At 45.7% G+C, this 19262-nt stretch overlaps 1 protein-coding gene across 1 annotated transcript; it reads left to right on the top strand.

The window, feature by feature from the left end:
* Positions 1-9807: 9807 nt before the first annotated feature.
* Positions 9808-10269, top strand: LOC308079208 (ubiquitin-conjugating enzyme E2 B-like; the record flags this gene model as incomplete). Its single annotated transcript, XM_080420585.1, has 1 exon — positions 9808-10269. The coding sequence occupies one exon, from the start codon at positions 9808-9810 to the stop codon at positions 10267-10269; it is 462 nt and encodes a 153-aa protein (XP_080276711.1).
* Between the last annotated feature and the right edge of the window lie 8993 nt (positions 10270-19262).

The raw sequence follows: 19262 nt of genomic DNA, 5'->3' as shown, positions 1-19262 counted from the left end.
TGAGTAAAAGTACAAAAGTATTGGTATCTAAATGTACTTCAAGTACCAAAAGTAAAAGTATTTTTTTTGCTCACAACGCGTCGCATCGCGACGCGTTGTGAACTTGTAGATCGGCTATTTTCAAAATAGGGCTGAAGTGGTTAATGTATGTTTCATAATGTAATGATTTATATCTGAAAAGCAACTAGTAACTAAAGTTGTTGTTTCGTTCCTTCATAAGATGCTTACTTATGGGATATCATCGCCCTCTAGCGATGCACAGAGCACAACACATGAACTCCCGGCTACAATATTCTACTTGTTAGGGTCATGAGACGCGAAACCGGAAGCCGGTTAGGGTATAAATACCTTCGCGTCACAGGGAACAACCTCTTCCTTCACTCTGCACAAGCGAAAGCGCACTGAAGCAACAACTAGCACGAGGAAACTTCTTTGAATCCCAGCTGCTCCCAGAGCGAGGGCACCCAGTGCCACTCTACGGGTGATTCGTAATAATAGTTTCTGTTATTTATTAACGCTCCCGCATTACTTTGATTTTTCTTTCCTATCCTCTCAAGTTTTTCTGCCACGAGGCAAAAGCTAAACCGCTGTTAACAGCTAAGCTAGGCTAGTGCTAAGCTAGGCTAGTGCTAACTAGCCTTGTTCGTCTCGGGGAAAACAAGAGGAGAAGATGGAGGCACCACGTGTCTGTGGCCTGGAAGGCTGTAGCCTCTTCATAGCCGCGGACGACCGTCACCGTCTTTGCATCTCGTGTCTGGGGCCTAACCACGTGTGGATCGCCCTGAACAGTCCAGAGGAGGTGGACACGTGCAAGGCCTGTGACGACTTCTCTCGGCACCAGCTGGAATGTCGCTTCGACAGAACCAGGAGGCTAGCGGCCTCCGGCAGCAGTGGCGCTCACCCTGACGCTGGCCTCGCCATGGGCTCCATGGCGTTGGTGGTGAGCGCAGGCCCAGGCATGGGCCCAACGCTACATGCTACTCCACGTTCCAGCGGTGCTGTGAGGAAGGTCCGGCGCGAGGCGGCCCGTGGGGCGCTAACCTCTTCGCCGGTCGGTGCTCCTCTCCCTCCGGGCCTGGGGCGAATCACCGCCAGACGATATCGACTCGGACGGCGATGGCTTCGAGGGAGACGACGTCATGGACGAAGGGGGAGAGGAGGACGAGCTCACCTCCTACCAGGCCAGCCAGGAGGTGACGATGATCAGCCCGGATCCTCCAGCGGTGACGGTAGCGGCTCCTAGCGAGGCAGCGGAGCCCCCCGAAACCGTAGCAGCCACCCTAAAGCGGGCGATGTCCAGATGCGGCCTGGAGCAGCCCATGGAGGATGTAAGAGTGGTCATCGGGGTCCCCATCCCGGGGTTCCAAGGCTTGGCACCCCTCCCTCCCCGACAGGTCGAGTCCAAACTACTGCCCGAGGCTGATGGAGTCCGAGGGGCCCTGCACTTCTCGTGGCAGAAAAGGAGGAAGGAACCGGAGAGACTGGGTTTCCCGCTGAGAATCCTCTCCGGGGCGGACCTGGGGGTCTTGGGCCTCCCTCCCATGGACTTCACCCTGGCGAGCGCCATCGAGCAGGCGAAGGGCGGCTCCGTGAAAAATGGCCCGGAGGACAGGCCCACCTTCGCGGATCGCAACAAAATAATGCACAGACGCTGAACACACTGTACAAAGCCTCGGGCTCGGCTGCAGAAACGTTCAACACGGTGTCGCTTCTCCAGGGATCAGCCGCCGCTAAACCCTGCTGCCCTTGACGCCCGCGTCGGTGGTCCACGCTGAATGGGTGGAGGATGCGAAAGAGCTCGATAGACTGGTGCAAGTCGCAATCCTCTGCACCTGCCACGGGCTAATGTGGACTGGCCGGGCCATGGCCCTCACCGCGGACCTGGAGAGGGTCAAATGGCTGGACCTCGCCACAGAGTGTAAAGCGATCCTGTCCACGGGACTCCTCGCCCTTCCACTCAAGGCCAACAATCTGTTCGACACCGCCGCGGATTTGATCACCAAAACGCAAGCGGAGGAGAAACAGAGGCAGGAGACTGCCGCAGGCCTCCTCACCCCGCCCCCCCTGCTACAGCTAGGCCGCGCCAGCAAAGGGCTTCGGGTGGGACGCGTCCTGCGGACAAAAACGAGGTTCGTCCACATCTTCCGCCGCGAGAGCCAGCTCCTGGGAGCCCTCAGTGCTCGGTTTGCGTCTTGGACAGCATTCCGAACACTGTAGGGACGGGTCCTGTGCATGCAATGAACATGATGAATCAAGTGCAGGTAGTAAAACCTTTTGCTATGTCTCTAAAGTATTGCATTCAAGGTGTAGAACTGGGCCCCTCTGTAAGCGAAAAAAATCTAACTGCGCCATTGCAGTTCCTTCTTCTGTCCGGCAGATGGCTGCAAAGCGCATCTGGCGGACGAGGAGGGGCGGAAGTTTACTTATCAGAGGGCCCCGGTGTTGCACCGGCGAGACTCCCCTTGTGGGTCGAAAGTTTCGTTCCGGGTAACATCAACGACACCGCACAAGAGCCCAGTCGACCTCACCAAGATGACGGACTGTGCTGTGTCAACAAACAAGGAGACTTGGGTTCCCTTGTGTTGGACAACTTAGCGTGCGTAATGACGCGGTGGAGAGTGTCGCTCCTAGCTCTACTACACGCCTCCCGGGTACCGGACCTCCTGAGCTGCAGGTCGGGCTTGCCGCCCAGGGGTGGAATTCGGTGAGGGAAACGGTCACTCAACCCCCGGGTTGCGAACCTATTTTGCTCGCTGAGACACAGGCTACTAGCTCCAGCATGGTGCGTGTGGAGGTTGGAGATCACTCCTCTCCTCCACGACAAACCGTGGCCTCTCCCGCTGTTCAGAGACTTTCTGGAACAGGGCGGGACGTGGTGTCTTACGAGCACCCCCAGGAGCTAGGCCGGTGGGTCTGGCCCGTGAACGGACAAGTTTGAGCTCGCAGGGGCTGCCCCCTGATGTGGTGGCCACCATCCAGGGGGCCAGGGCGAGTTCCACAAGGTCTCAGTATGACATCAGATGGAATATATTTGAGTCCTGGTGCGTTTGCCTCCAGTGGTGGCTTTCCAGGCGCCTGTGGCCAGTGTCCTGATTTTCCTGCAGGACAGGTTGAACCAGGACCTGGCTTTCTCCACAATCAAGGTGTACTTGGCAGCCATCTCCGCTTGCTACGAGGGGCTCGATGGCAAGTCAGTAGGCCTTCATCCACTGGTGCAACGGTTTATGGCCGGGGTGAAACGGGCCAAGCCGGTCAACAGGCCTTTGTTCCACAAATGGGATCTGGCAGTGGTGCTGGACGCGCTCTGCCTTTCCCCTTTTGAGCCGCTTGAGACTGTAGATCTGAGGATCGGTAGTTTCAAAACGGTTCTTCTGGTGGCCCTGTGTACGGCTAAGCGTGTTGGAGACATGCAGGCGCTCTCGGTGAGCCCGGACTGCATGCGGTTTTCAGGTGACGGTAGGAGGGTTTTGTTGAAACCTGACCTGGCCTTTGTCCCTAAAACTGGCGTGATAGCTAGGGCCCCAGTGGAGTTGGGGGCTTTCCATCCTCCACCGTTTGAGTTAGTGGAGGATAGACGGTTGCACTGTCTCTGTCCGGTAAGGGCTCTGAGACTTTACTGTCAGAGGACGGCAGCCGGCAGGGGGTCGTCTCAGCTGTTCGTCTCCTATGACCGGGCTGGTCAGAGGAAGGCTGTGGCTAGACCCACCCTCTCCAGATGGATCGTGGAGGCGATTCGGTTGGCCTACGAGAGTAGTGGGAATGTAGTCCCGGTGGGACTCAGGGCCCACTCTACTCGGGTGTGTCTGCATCTTGGGCCCTCTGTAAAGGGGTGCCGATGCAGGACATATGCTCTGCGGCGAACTGGCCGGGGGCAGGCCTCTCCTCCTGCCTGTAGTTTTTCTCTTTTACTTCCCCTGGACGGGCGAGGCTGGGTCTGGGGGGAAGGAGGGCCTAGTCCTCTATGCCTGAGAGGTAGACGAGGTCTACACCTCTCTGGCTATGAGGGGCGGACGTGGGTCTGTTGGGTCCTTGCCTTGAGGCCTTTTCGCCTCTGACCCGAGGGGTCATGCGTCTGGTGGCCTGGGGTCCTGTTTCTCTTAGGCTTGGAGGGTAGACGTGGTTTGACCTCTCTAGCCATAAGGGTCAGACTTGGTCTGTCAGGACCTTGCCTATAGTCCTTTCCGCTTTTGACCTATAAGGGTCATGCGTCTGGTGGCCAGGGTCTTGCCGGGGGCAAGGCCAGGGGCCATGGGCGTACGGTTACGATGGGGTTGTAAGCTGGGGCTCCCCAGGGGGCGTTTATGTGTCCCATAAGTAAGCATCTTATGAAGGAACGAAACAACTAGGGGTTACGTAGGTAACCCCAGTTTTGTTAGTTCCGTAGTAAGATGCTTACCTAATACCCCTTCTGTGCGCTTTTTAGCGTGCAGAGTGAAGGGTTTAGAGGGAGTTCCCTGTGACGCGAAGGTATTTATACCCTAACCGGCTTCCGGTTTCGCGTCTCATGACCCTAACCAACATAATATTGTAGCCGGGAGTTCATATGTTGTGCTCTGTGCATCGCTAGAGGGCGATGATATCCCATAAGTAAGCATCTTACTACGGAACTAACAAAACTGGGGTTACCTACGTAACCCCTAGTTTTCAAATAATTGTAGTGGAGTAAAAGTACTATGTTTTCCTCTGCGATGTAGTGGAGTAGAAGTACTGACAACTGGAAATACTCAAGTAAATAAAAAATCACAATTGTACTTAAGTACAGTACTTGAGTAAATGTACTTAGTTACTTTACACCACTGCAAATGTGATGCAAGCTTCTTCCATCTGGCGGAGTCAGGTTACGTATTTTACTGAACGTGCCAAAAATCATGATCTACCTAAAATTTGAATCACACATTGAGGAGCCTCTAAAAAACTGCCAAAATAAATCTCGCTCACACCCGCGGCATCACAACTGCTACAAATGTCAAACGCAACCCCCCTCCCCCCACACACACACAAAATTAGGTACGAATGATCTCGTCAGAATTCTACTCAATTCAATCCAACACAACAAACCTCAACCACATACATTTTACAGACAATTCTCAGTTGATTACACCAGAGAGGACGTTGATAGCTCTATACAGTGCAATACAATGCCACTCATGCGTGCGACGTACATAGTTCCTAAACTGAAAAAGAAACGAGCTATGCGCTATAGCATCCCACGTGCAAATTAAGTCATGTAATTGCATCGGGGATTCATGAATCCCTGAGTCTTTTACTGGTTGGGTTCAAGGACCCTGAACCTCTAATACGTTTTGTCATACGTACACGTCCCCAAGTGCATGGAAATGCAAAGGAGCAGTGAGGAAGAGAGCAGGTGGGATTCTGTTCTCCAAGAGAGGATTTGCTTCATTAAACGAAGGCACATCAATGCTTAATTTATGCTCCGTCGTACGCCTGCGTCGCGCGCCGGAAATAGCTGATCTACAAGCTCACAACGTGTTGCGGACGCGTCGTGTTGCGAGCTTGTAGTTTGGCTATTTGGGGCACGCAACACCGCCGTGCGACGAAGTATAAATCTTGTCTTAATGCAGAAAAAAAATGATGGACTACACACGCTCATTTTGGTCCCTCTCCTACGCACTGCTCTGCATCTCTGCCGGCGTTCATTTGTCTTAATTAGGGAACATCCGTTTAGGTTACGCAGCCTGTACATTTACCAGGACCTACCTGTCTATTCACTTCACGTCTACCTTTTTTCTCTGGTCCTTTTTCTCCCCCCACTCCTGCTTCTCTCCCTTGTTTGGGTCTCAGTTTCTCAGTCACTACGAAAAGCAATTTAGTGAAAACATCTTCAAAATGAAATTAAAATCTATTCTATGCCCCCCCCTCTCTCTCTCTCTCTCTATCCATCCCTCTCATAATAATAATGCTCCCTGTTTTCTCTCCATTGCGGTGGGATATAAAATAGCTTTCTTGTGCTCTGATGACATTTGTACGGTCACCTGAAATTCCCCTGACCCAGTGTATTCACTGAAGCAGTGGTTCTCAACCAGTGGTCCGGGGACCACCAGTGGTCCTTGAGGGGGTTCCAGGGGGTCCCCAGCCAAATGAATAGTTAGAAATCAAATTGACCCTTATGTGTCTGTAACTCTGAGAGTGTACAAATGGAACCGTACGGGTCCATTTGGTTCCATTTGTACACTCTCAGAGTTAAATGAACACTAATGATGATGATTGGGACCCCCCAAGAAGTCAAAACGGTTGAGTCCCTGGCATATCTTTTCAAATAGGGGTCTGTGGGCTATTTTGTGTCAATTTGGGGGTCCTTGACGCAAAAAAGGTTGAAAACCACTGCACTAAAGAAAAAAGCAGTATATAGACACACACTCGTATTGCTGCCGATGGCAATATTTCATTGTGGACACAGAGACAGAAAACACCAACGTATGTAAAAAGCATGAGAGGAAAAGCATGAGCCATTTTAGATTTTAGCGTTGGCTATTAAAAAAAAGGAGTAGATCTACAAGCTTACAGCGCATCACTTCATGCTGCACTGCGAGCTTGTACATCTGCTATTTTTGAACACTTTCTAAAAATATTGAAAATGTTTGGAGACTTTTGAAAATATACGTATATATTTTTTTTACACAAATCTTCTCTTATAGGGGTCGCTGGCACTAAACATGTTCAGATGGGGCTTCCGTGGCCAAATACATATCATTATGGGGGTCCTTGGCACGATAACTAGTGATTTAGAAGGCATTTGTAGAATCAGCCTCAGGTCTTGTTTATTGTTTATTGTTTATTCAGATTTCAGCATGATCACAGATGTTTAAAAAGACAGGTGCCATTAAAAACACTGAATTATTTAGCTGATTACAATATAAAACTTCAAATCTAAAAAATGCAATTGCCTATCTAAAAATCTAGTAACATAAAGCAATCTAACATCCACTATCATTTAAAAGTCTGCACATATATGGGATTGGTGATTTCTTGTATCTCTCAGTTCGGCAATGTAGAGTGTCCAGGTCATCTCCATTCCTTGTTTGGCGACCAGAGATCTCCTTCCTGAGGCAGGGTAGCCAGTTTCTGAAGTTGGACTTAAACAGCTTCCTGGACCCATTAAGACCTGGAACGCATCTGTGTCGCTTTAGATCTCTTTGGCTATTCAAAAATAGCAGATCTACAAGCTCATAGCGCGGCATGAGCTTGTTGATCTGCTATTTTTGAAAAATCCTTTCCAAAAAACTGTTAGAAAACATTTTTTAGAATGGCCTCAGATCTTAACGGGTTCAGATTCATAATGTCACATAACATTATAACAGATACAATTATGTCTATACAATCGAATGGCTACAAAAGAAAAGGAACCACAAAAAAAGGGAAAACTAGAAAAAGTGCTCCTCGGAGCACAGGTCTCCGCCAGGTCAGGTACTTATTGTGGCCTCCTGGTGGCGCTATAATAGGCCAATGTGAAAAGGGTGGCATTTCTTCTTAGGCCTTTTGTTCAAAACGGACCAATCCTATAAACTTTGGAAGCCAACCTTAGCCAATCAGGATAGAATCTGGGAAATCGGACAGATCCGGGTTGATCACATGGCTATAGAGATACTGTGTACCGATTTGCATGACGTTTGGATATAATCTGTAGGAGTAATATAAAAAATCACACCCTGTGTGAAGTGGGCGGTGTCTTGCTAGCTAATCACAATACTGAATGGAGTCGATCAATCATGTACAAAAGATAAATACATTTATTGAAACACTCTTTATGATGGACGAAACCATAACTTGAAAAAAACAAATTTATGGTTTTTTTCAAGTTATGGTTGCTTATATAGGGCTATGCACATGTGTCATGTGACACTGGCCAATCACAGTCCTGAATAGATTGTGATTGGCCAATCACAGCGCAGGATAATTGTACAAATTTCCAAACCTCACTTTTAGGGGCGGTTTCACTGCCCAAGATATTTGTACATTTTTCCAAATCTCACTTATGGGTTTCGCACAAATCCTCCTCCCGGTGGCGCTATAACAGGCCCATGTGAAAGATTTTGCTCAGAGGTTCTGAATTGGCATCCAGGGAGTGTGTGTGCACAGTTTCGCAGCGGCTGGGCCAAAAGTGCCGGAGATTAGCTGCTTCACAGACAGATGGACGGACGGACACACGGACTATTACATCTAAACAATTATAGGCTAGAGAGGACATTTACAGTAAAGCCTAATTATATTTCTCATCAAGTGAAATATTTAGTATTGATAGCCTATATAGGCCTATGAATGAGAAGAACAAAAGCAAAGTTAAAGGGATATTTCACTTTCAAATAAAATAAACATTAATATATTTAAAAAAAATCACACCCAGTGTGAAGTGGGCGGTGTGGTCATCACAGTGGTCATCATAGTGATGGAGGCTCACTTAGTCCTATTTATAGGTTATTCATTTCATCATGTGTCTCGCTAGCCAATCACAGTGCTGAATAGAGTCAGCCAATCACAGTACAGCAAGGGGTGTACTAATGCTAGGGGTGTACTAATTATGAGCCAATCACACTACAGCGAAGGGTGTACTAATGAGGTGTCCCAACCCCACTTATAGGGGCGGCTACACCGCCCAATAAATGGAAAAGGTAATGGAAAAATCACAGCCCCCTCACTTCTATTGTGTGAGGGGGCAGTGATTTTTCCAATACTTTTTTCATCTATGTTTTATATATTTTTTTATGTTTATTTTATTTGAAAGTGAAATATCGCTTTAAGACACATTCAAGGAGGGTCTATAGGAAAGGTCTGAGATCAAAGTCAATATTAAGACCCATAGGTGATGTTTTAAGGAAATAAATGCATGAAGCCTCTCGTTTCATGGTTTGAATGCCAGTTGGCATTCAAACCATGAAAAGATGAATCAGTCAAATAGACGATTTGTCTCACAATGCAAACAATAAAATGCAATGCTCAGCACAACAGTACAATGCCAGTAACCTTGTGACAGTGTGTTGATGCACAACAAAACTGAAAAACAACTAACTCAGAGCTAAAGAGGTCACTTTTACTTGTATTCACCAATGTGGCATTAATGAAAATGTATAACCAATACATTACTAATATTGTAAATGTTACTGCTGAAAATGGTCATAATTGTAATTAATTATTCACATTAAACTGCAATGCCCCATCTTCAGCAGCCATTACTTGTGTGTGCTAATTATGAACTCTTTTAGCTCCTCCTTAATCATGTTGAAATTCTAATTGGCTATTAGAGACACCTTTGTAATTGTGTTAGGATATCGGAAACACAGAATTCTGCTTAATAACGCAGATAAATTGTCTTCCCTTTGGTTACTGGCATAGTGGCATTCCTGAAGTTCAATTCTGAGCGAGGCAAGTTGCAAGACTTCCGTGGCCTATCAGCAGGTTGAGAGATTTTGAGCGAGTTCTACACGAAAAGACACACCGAGACCAATCGGTCATTGGCCCAGCCCTATTTTTTCAACTACACAAAATCTTCGACAAAAATAGTCGATCTAAAAGCTTGCGACGCGTCTGCCAGGGTGTTGTTTGCATGACAACGGTTTGTGTTTGTGTGCGTGACGTCGACCACAGATCTGGTCAGCCTATAAAAGGTGTAGGTTTGTAGATCAGAGATACAGATGTAAAGACGGTGATCGTACCAGAGCGGAGACGATAGTGTAGAAGGAAGACGATAAAGGATTCAAGCAGAAGACTATCAAACACACCCAGAAAACAACAACATTTATGAGTGAATTTTTACCGGTTTTATAATCACAAGCCCTTTTTGCATCTTGAATAATGTCGACTCCGGCTAAAAGACGACTTATGCGAGACTTTAAAAGCCTTCAAGAAGACCCCCCGATGGGCGTCAGCGCGTCGCCGTCAGAGAATGACATCATGCTTTGGAACGCCGTTATTTTCGGACCTGTGGGGACGCCGTTTGAAGGAGGAACGTTTAACCTCGTGATGGAGTTTTCCGATGACTACCCGACCAAGTCTCCTAAAGTTAAGTTTGTCTCGAAGATGTTCCACCCGAATATCTACGCAGACGGCAGCATATGTTTGGACATCCTTCAGAACCGCTGGAGCCCGACCTATGGCGTCTCGGCCATACTCACTTCCATCCAGTCCTTGTTGGACGAGCCCAACCCCAACAGTCCAGCCAACCACGAGGCGGCCACGCTGTATAATGAGAACAGGAGGGAGTATGAGAAGAGGGTGTCTGCCACCATGGAGGAGAACTGGGCGGACACGACCTGAGCTGGGTGAACACGCCTTGAGCTGGGTGAACACGCCTTGAGCTGGGTGAACACGCCTAACCTAATGTCTCCTGTTGGCTAGAAGAACTGAAGTGAACCACGCCTTGCTGTGCCGACGTATTTCATGGCTTCTGGATTAGTTTCCATACACTTAATAATATGGGCACCTGCTCAGGAGGTCATACTAAGCCAGAGTTCTGGGAATCCGCAACTCAGCACTTAGGCGCCATATCTACCATGCCTTTTGAGCTGGCAGTGCCAGTCTGCCATAGGAGTTTTTTAGGGGGGGCATGTGGGCCCTTGCCCCCCCCTGTGGGCTGGACTTTTTTTTTTTGTATATATATATATATATATATTTGCCAGACCCAGGGGGTCGGCCTACAGGAGGCTTTGTCGGTCGGTCTGTCCCTCTTTTCCTACCCAGCCATTCAGATTTCAACCACTAGGGGTCTGGCAGAACCAGGTCTCCTGGACTTGTTTTTTTTATATTTAACAAAATATATATGTCTCATATATAGCTTATATTATGTCCACATATATGCCAAATATATGGATATACATGTCCATATAGGTAGAGACGTATATGCAGGTGGCCAATTCCGAATATGTCACATATATGGAAGGTAAAATACCTTCCTTTTTTTTGGCGTTTCTGTGGCTGGATTTATGCTGCTGGTATTTTCAGTTTTAGAGAATAGTGATGAAATAATGAAATAAAAATAACATTGTTATTTGTAACATCTCTGGGTATGAACACAACTGGACTGTTTTGGAATATATATATTTTTAAAGCAAACATTTTTAACTAAAATCCTTGCTTCTGGGGGGGGGGGGTCCTCTTCCTTCAGGGGCGGTTCTGCTAATAATTGAAACGTAAACTTTACAGGTTCTGGAAGTCAGTTTGGTTCCAGAAGTCAGTTTGGTTCCAATTGTACCCTCTCAGAGTTACAGAGCCATTTGGACCGGCTGGTGGTCCTCTGACCTGATGTTGAGAAACAAGTGTCCAAATAGATAGATATAGGGGTGAAGCCGCTGCTCCTTCACTTGGAGAGGAGCCAGTTAAGGTGGTTTGGTCTCTAGTACGGCTGCTTCCTGGGAGTCTCCCTATAGGTAGGTCCTCTGGGCACGTCCCACGGTGAGGAGGCCACGGGGCAGACCGAGGACCAAATGGGGGATTATGTCTCCACGCTGGCTATGGGACACCTTGGGATCCCCCCGGGAGGAAGTGCCTGAAGGGAAATCTGGAGATCTCTGCCTGAACTGTTGCACCCGCGACCCGACAACGGAAATGTGGTTGAAGACGGACGGACGGACAGATATACAGTTTTCCTGGAAACCACCTGAAGCTCAACCTGGACAAGACCGAGCTGATGTTCCTCCCGGGGAAGGGCTGTCCGCACCGAGACATGGCCATCACCATTGATAATGCTGTGGTGACCTCAACTCGGACTGCGAAGAATCTGGGTGTGACCCTGGACGATCAACTGACGTTCTCGGCAAACATCGCATCAGTGACACGGTCCTGCAGATTCCTCCTCTACAACATCAGGAGGATTCGCCCCTTCCTCACGGAGAAGGCAGCCCAGGTGCTCATCCAGGCTCTCGTCATCTCCCGCCTGGACTACTGCAACTCCCTCCTCGCTGGTGCTCCGGCATCTGCCATCAGACCTCTGGAGCTTGTTCAGAAAGCTGCGGCTCGTCTGGTGTTCAACCGCCCCAAGTTCTCCCACACAACCATCCTTCTCCGTTCTCTACACTGGCTCCCCGTAGCGGCTCGCATCCAGTTCAAAACCCTGGTGCTAGCCTATAGGGCAGTGAAAGGAACAGCTCCTTCCTACCTCCGGGCTATGGTCGATGCCTACACCCCTGCCCGACCACTTCGGTCTGCCACCTCGGGGCGACTGATTGCCTCGTCACTCAAGGGTCCTTCTGGCCGATCCACACGGTCACGACTCTTTTCTGTTCTGGCCCCACAGTGGTGGAATGAACTTCCCACTGATGTTAGGACAGCAGAGTCACTGCTCATATTTCGCCGCAGGTTGAAAACCCACCTCTTCAGGAAACACTACCCTTCCTCTCTGCCTGACCTACTTGTTGTTAATTAGTTGTACGAACGCTTGTTTTCTATTGTTGTATTGTTTATTGGATCTTGTTTAGTCGATACACTTAATTGTTTTAGCTCTTGCTCATTTGACTTAGCTATTTTGTCTCATCTGTTTAAGGAAATAGGTAGCTGATATATTGCACTTTTACCTTAGCGCTAGGTATACTCTTGGTTGCTTGTTTTTGCAGAAAATGCACTAAAGACTTCTGGTGATTAGTAGTTTTCGTTCCCTACCTATGTTGAATACACTTATTGTAAGTCGCTTTGGATAAAAGCGTCTGCTAAATGACTGTAATGTAATGTAATAGTTCACCCCAAAAAATACTTTTTTCTATGGATTAGTCACCCCATGGAGACTTGAATTCATGGATATTATTTTGTTTTTGTCGCATCAATCGTATCAAAACACAAGTTGACTGACAGTCAATGACACATCACTGGCTGCTATTTATATATTATTATATCACTACATAATGTTATATCATTGACCTAAATAGCGATATATCAACAAGGATAGGGGTGATTAAAAAATGTCTGAAAATGTCTATCAGAAATGACTTTGGACAGGTGGAAAACATTAGTTAAACTCTAACTCTATGGTTAAACTTGCAGAGTGACACATTACTTTACCTGAGTTACATCTTCTGATAGATGTACTTGAATGTTGACATGAAATAATAATCCTGTTTAGTGTTTAATTAGCGCGATCGATCATCGTGACAAAATAGGCTACAGCTACGTCAACACACGTTGAGACAAAGGCAAAGATAAAGATAGCAAGTATTCAACAGTGACATCACTACAGGAAGTAGCACTGCCACAAGCTGTTTATAAACCACAGTGACATCACTGACGAATCCTTGGTATCTTCTTGTGACCGACTCAACTTTTCTCCGCTCTGTGGAAAATCCTGGCGGGGGAAACTTGGACTTCACGGCCGCGTTCTCGCGGACCGGTGGTTGGGAACCCCTGGTCTAGACTCTCACATCCCGGTGCCTTACGGGTCCCTCGTCCCGGTGACACAGGTAGGCCTGGCACCGTTATTACATTATCGTCTAATCGCAGTTATTTAAGATAAACGCAATTATTTTCCCTTAAGTCATAATTGTAGATCTGCTATTTTTGAAAAATTGTGATTTTTTTTTTGCAAATCTTTGAATATATATATATATATATATTTTTTTTAAAGTAAAATCCTTGCTTCTGGGGGGGGGGGGTCCCTGGAACAACACATTTTACAAATGTTCGCTTTAGAAAATATATATTTAAACACAAATTTTAATGATTTTTCAAAAGTAGCAGATCTACAAGCTCATAGCGCCGCTATGAGCTTGTAGATCTGCTATTTTTGAACAGCCAAAAGAAATCTAACATGACAGAGATGTGCTTCCGGATTGAATGGGTTAAAACGGGGAAAAACATCTGTCATTTTTTTTATTTTACCGTTGGCGATTAAAAAATAACAGATGTACAAGCTCACAGCGCGGCACGAGCAAGTGATGCCTGTAAATGCAATCAACAGGACACCGCAGGGACTTGAACCCCGTCCTAGTGAGCCAGGAGTGCCATACCAGTGTATTACCTTTTTGATTCATTTACAGGTTCAAGAAATCACACATTAGCCCTTTAAGACCTGGAATCATTTTTAGATTTGAGCAAAAAAAACAACATTATTTTACACTTTGGCTATTCAAAAACGAGCTTGTAGGATCTGCTATTTTTGAACATTTTGAAAATATGTGCAAATCTGTTAATATACTGTATTATATTCTTTTAAAGCAAACATTTTTAACTCAAATCCTTCCTTCTGAGGGTCCCTGGAACAAAATGTTTTGAGATGGGGGTCCGCGGCCAAATACATATTATTTTGGGGGCTCTTGACATAAGTTTGTAACATACGTTTTTTTCAAAAAACTTGGACATTAGCAGAATCCCCAGAAGCAAAGATTTGAGTTAAAAATGTTTGCTTTAAAAAAATATATATTCAAAGATTTGCACACATTTTCACGTTTTTTTTCCTTAAAAAATAGCAGATCTACAAGCTCATAGCGCGGCATCAAGTGCCGTGCTATGAGCTTTTTTTTAATAGCCCAAATAAATCTAAAGATGACACACGGATGTGTTCCTGGTCTTAAAGGGTTAACATTCACTCTCATTCATATTTCAACTTTTACCTCGAGACACTCCGATGCGACGTGTTGTGAGCTTGCAGATCGGCTATTTTCACATGTTCTGGAAACAAGAGCCCCCAAATGTATATAAACTTTCCCGTGGACCAGCTTCTGAACATGTTTTCTGCCGGGGACCCCCGGAAGAGAAGAATTATGTAAAAAACTAAAAACTACTCAAAAATGATTCAATATTTTCCAAGCATTTGATATTTTTCAATGATTTTCAAAAATAGCAGATCTACAAGCTTGCAGCGTGTCACTTTGTGCCACAAGCTTGTAGATCTGCTATTTTTTTGAATTATACACTATAGTTAATAAATACCCCTTTGAGGTTTTCAATTATTTTTTGATGAAGACCAAACCTTAGGCTATCCATGGAGAACAGTTGACTCTCTCTCTCTCTGTGCGTGCACGCATGCGCGCGCGCGTGCGTGCGTGCGCACACACACACACACACACACACACACACACAATTTAGGCTTAAGAGCTTAAAGTGAGCTGAAGTGTATTTAAATGTTTGTTTTTGTCACTGTCTGATCATGATTATGCTAAATATATCATAAGTAAAATAATACAAATTAGATATGCACAATAGTTTTTTTTAAACCGATATCGATAACTTCCTGCTTCTCAAGACCGATACCCCGATAATCAATACAAATATATAAACATACATTTAAAAAATCATAAATATATATTTCTAAAATGTATATTAATCTGTAGTATTAGCACACCTTAAGGTAAGAAATACTAGCAGTGGGCAATGGATTTAGCATAGCTTTGACCTAACCAAATACAGTTTATCATGACATCATCATCAGCACTATTAAAACAAAAACAAGACAGGTGTGCTGCCTCCAAATGGCAGATTGGTTAAGATCTAAAGTTTAAAAATGTTTAAATAATTCTGTCATCTAATAAGTCAATAAGTTAATCTAAAAAGTGATGTTCTTTGTAACAGATCATAGTATTTGTACTGCCATCTAGTGGTGGAGGTAAAAAAGTATAAAAACGAAAATGAAAGTAAAATGCACTCAGTGAAGCCAGCATTTCTCCAGTGCACAGTGAGCTGTGTTTGTGGTCTGATGAGAATAATCTTAAAACGTTTTTGCCTTGGACATTATTTGTCTGTAAGTACATTAAGTTGTAGCTAGTCGGTGTAATGATTGCATTTCATGTAAGATTTGATGTTTGCAGCTTCTCCTGTGTGGACTAGGCTAATTGTTTGTTTGATAGTTGTGTAAGCACATGTGCTCTGCATTCCATGTTAGCTTATTGCTGCAGTGGCTGCATTCTGTTTTTGTAACTTTGGGTAACTCGTTCAAATGCAATTATTTACCATTTATGTATACTTATATGCGTACTAATTCATATGTATGTGTATGTCTATTTCTGTACTGTTTCAGTTTTACAACCAAAAATACCCTGCAGAGACTTCAGTAAATTACCAAGAAAAGTCAAGCCTTGTTTGTTTATTGGAGGATCCCAGGATTGTTAACTAGCTGTCTAGCTTCACATAGGCACGTGTTGCAAGGGCAGTATAGTAAAAAGACAAGAAGCACGGCGGGCTCAAGCACACAAGATTATAATCAGCAATCATGAGTACACGCTCAGGAAAGAAATTCACAGTGGATGCTAATGATGATCAAGAAGAGAAGAAGGAGGATTTGGAACTCCTGACACTAACAAGACAACAGGAGGGGCATGAGGCATCCCAAGCAGATTCCGTCAAGTCTTCGCACAAGTTGTCTCACAAGTCTTCTCACCAGTCTTCTCACAAGTCGTCTCACAAGTCTTCTCACCAGTCTTCTCACAAGTCTTCTCACCAGTCTTCTCACAAGTCATCACGATCCTCAATATCGTCTTCATACCTTAAAGCAAAGGCTAAGGCAAAGGCTGCTCAGGCTGAAGTGGCATTTGCTGAAGAACAAGCCGCAGTGATGAAACACAAGGCTGAACTTGACAGACAGAAGGCTGATCTTGACGCCAATCTACATGTTCTCCAGTCTCAGAGGGCTGCTGCTGCTGCCTCCGCCGAAGCCGCAGCCTACAAGGTAGCTGAGGAGAGTCAATGCGGGGAGGAAGACCAGGAGCCCCCTGTTCTACAACTTCCTCAACCAACCCTAATCGAGTGTGACATTGTTCCTGATGATACGACGGAGATACCCTCACCAGAAATCGCACATGATCACTCCCACCTACAGCCAGTTGCCGAGAAGATTCATCCTGTGGACCCAGACGCTCCAATCCTTTTGCTCTTAGGAAAAGACATCTTAGGGGTGCACAAGGTGCGAGAGCAAATAAACGGGCCCCACAATGCTCCTTACGCGCAGCGGCTAGACCTAGAATCGGTCATCGTGGGTGAAGTGTGCTTGGGGACAGTCCACAAACCATCAGAGGTCAGTGTCTACAAAGAAAACGTGCAGCAAAATTGTCACATATCCTGTTTCAACCCATACCCAAAAGGCATCCAAGTGATGGAAGGCTACAGTGGTATGACACAGCATCCTGGTTCCACCTCTGCAGCCTGTAAGGAAGATGCAGGTCCCACAGAGAGGACAGACAACCACGGATGCTCGGTGTTCGAACAGTCCAAGGATGACGCCAAACCAGTACTATCCATGGATGACAGAATGTTCCTGCCCATCATGGACAAACACGTCTACCAAGACAAGGACAGAAACGGGGTAACTCGGATTAGAAGATCCACACACCCTGACCAGTGGTTCTATGTGGCAACTGACATGAACCATGCAGACCATGCCACCAGGTCTATACCGGCAGCCGATCTACAACGTAGCAGTTGGTTCTCAGGCCCTGCCTTCTTGTCACAGTCCAACACAAAGGACACATCTGAATCCAGCCTCTTCAACCTTGTTGAGCCTGAAGCTGGCGCTGAGATTCAGCCTGAAGTCACAACTCTGAGTACCAAAGCCTTCAAGTGTCAGTTGAGCCCTGAACATTTCAAACGATTCTCAAGCTGGAGAATACTCTGTCGAACAACAGGACACCTCATCCATGTGTCTACATCCTTCAGAGGGACCTCAGACAACACAGGAAGCGAAGGATGGAAATGTTTCCTAGACACAGTTAGTGTAAGTGAGCTGTCACAAGCCAAAGACTTGCCTATGGACAGACCCCCCCTAAAGCCCCCTTTCACCAGTGTTGGTCTTGGTGTCTTTGGACCTCGGACCAGCATGACACGTCATACGAGAGGAAGTAGTTCAGACAGCAATTGCTGGGCTGTGCACTTTACCTGCATGTCTACCAGAGCAGCTCACACTGAGCTGATTGAATCCATGCCAACTGACAACTTCACCAATGCTCTGAAGGACGGAGCTGTCAAGATGTTTCTGAGGCCAGTCTCAGAGATAGTAGTCCTCTTGTCAGAGGAGACTTAATGAAAGAACTCTTTATGTTACTACTTGCGTGCAAGGACATTCCCTTAAGTTTGATATATCTGTAATGGTACAACGTTATTGTACCAAAGCGGGGAGTGTGCTGCCTCCAAATGGCAGATTGGTTAAGATCTAAAGTTTAAAAATGTTTAAATAATTCTGTCATCTAATAAGTCAATAAGTTAATCTAAAAAGTGATGTTCTTTGTAACAGATCATAGTATTTGTACTGCCATCTAGTGGTGGAGGTAAAAAAGTATAAAAACGAAAATGAAAGTAAAATGCACTCAGTGAAGCCAGCATTTCTCCAGTGCACAGTGAGCTGTGTTTGTGGTCTGATGAGAATAATCTTAAAACGTTTTTGCCTTGGACATTATTTGTCTGTAAGTACATTAAGTTGTAGCTAGTCGGTGTAATGATTGCATTTCATGTAAGATTTGATGTTTGCAGCTTCTCCTGTGTGGACTAGGCTAATTGTTTGTTTGATAGTTGTGTAAGCACATGTGCTCTGCATTCCATGTTAGCTTATTGCTGCAGTGGCTGCATTCTGTTTTTGTAACTTTGGGTAACTCGTTCAAATGCAATTATTTACCATTTATGTATACTTATATGCGTACTAATTCATATGTATGTGTATGTCTATTTCTGTACTGTTTCAGTTTTACAACCAAAAATACCCTGCAGAGACTTCAGTAAATTACCAAGAAAAGTCAAGCCTTGTTTGTTTATTGGAGGATCCCAGGATTGTTAACTAGCTGTCTAGCTTCACATAGGCACGTGTTGCAAGGGCAGTATAACAGGGCTTGACATTAACTTTTCTATTTTAATTTCATTTTATTATTTTCTTTTGTATTATTGTATGTATGCATGTAGAATTTCTCTTTACAATGTATTATGTAGCAATAAAAGACAATATGTCTCAAAAACACTGGCTTAGAGTTGACCCTCTGCAGGGAATGACTTGATATCTAAGGCTACAGAAAACATTCAGTTGGATAGAGCTACACCAGGGTTAGGGTTAGGTTGGATAGAGCTACACCAGGGTTAGGGTTAGGTTGGATAGAGCTACACCAGGGTTAGGTTGGATAGAGCCTACACCAGGGTTAGGGTTAGGTTGGATAGAGCTACACCAGGGTTAGGGTTAGGTTGGATAGAGCCTACACCAGGGTTAGGGTTAGGTTGGATAGAGCCTACACCAGGGTTAGGGTTAGGTTGGATAGAGCCTACACCAGGGTTAGGGTTAGGTTGGATAGAGCTACACCAGTGGTTTTCAACCTTTTTCATATCAAGGTCCATTTATTCGGCATTTGATCAACGGACCA

Source organism: Gymnoscopelus braueri (genome assembly GCF_963280865.1).
Source record: "Gymnoscopelus braueri genome assembly, chromosome: 23".
Taxonomy (NCBI): Eukaryota; Metazoa; Chordata; class Actinopteri; order Myctophiformes; family Myctophidae; genus Gymnoscopelus; species Gymnoscopelus braueri.
Note: the sequence above shows the minus strand (reverse complement) of the source record. Positions and strands in the feature narration are given on the sequence as shown.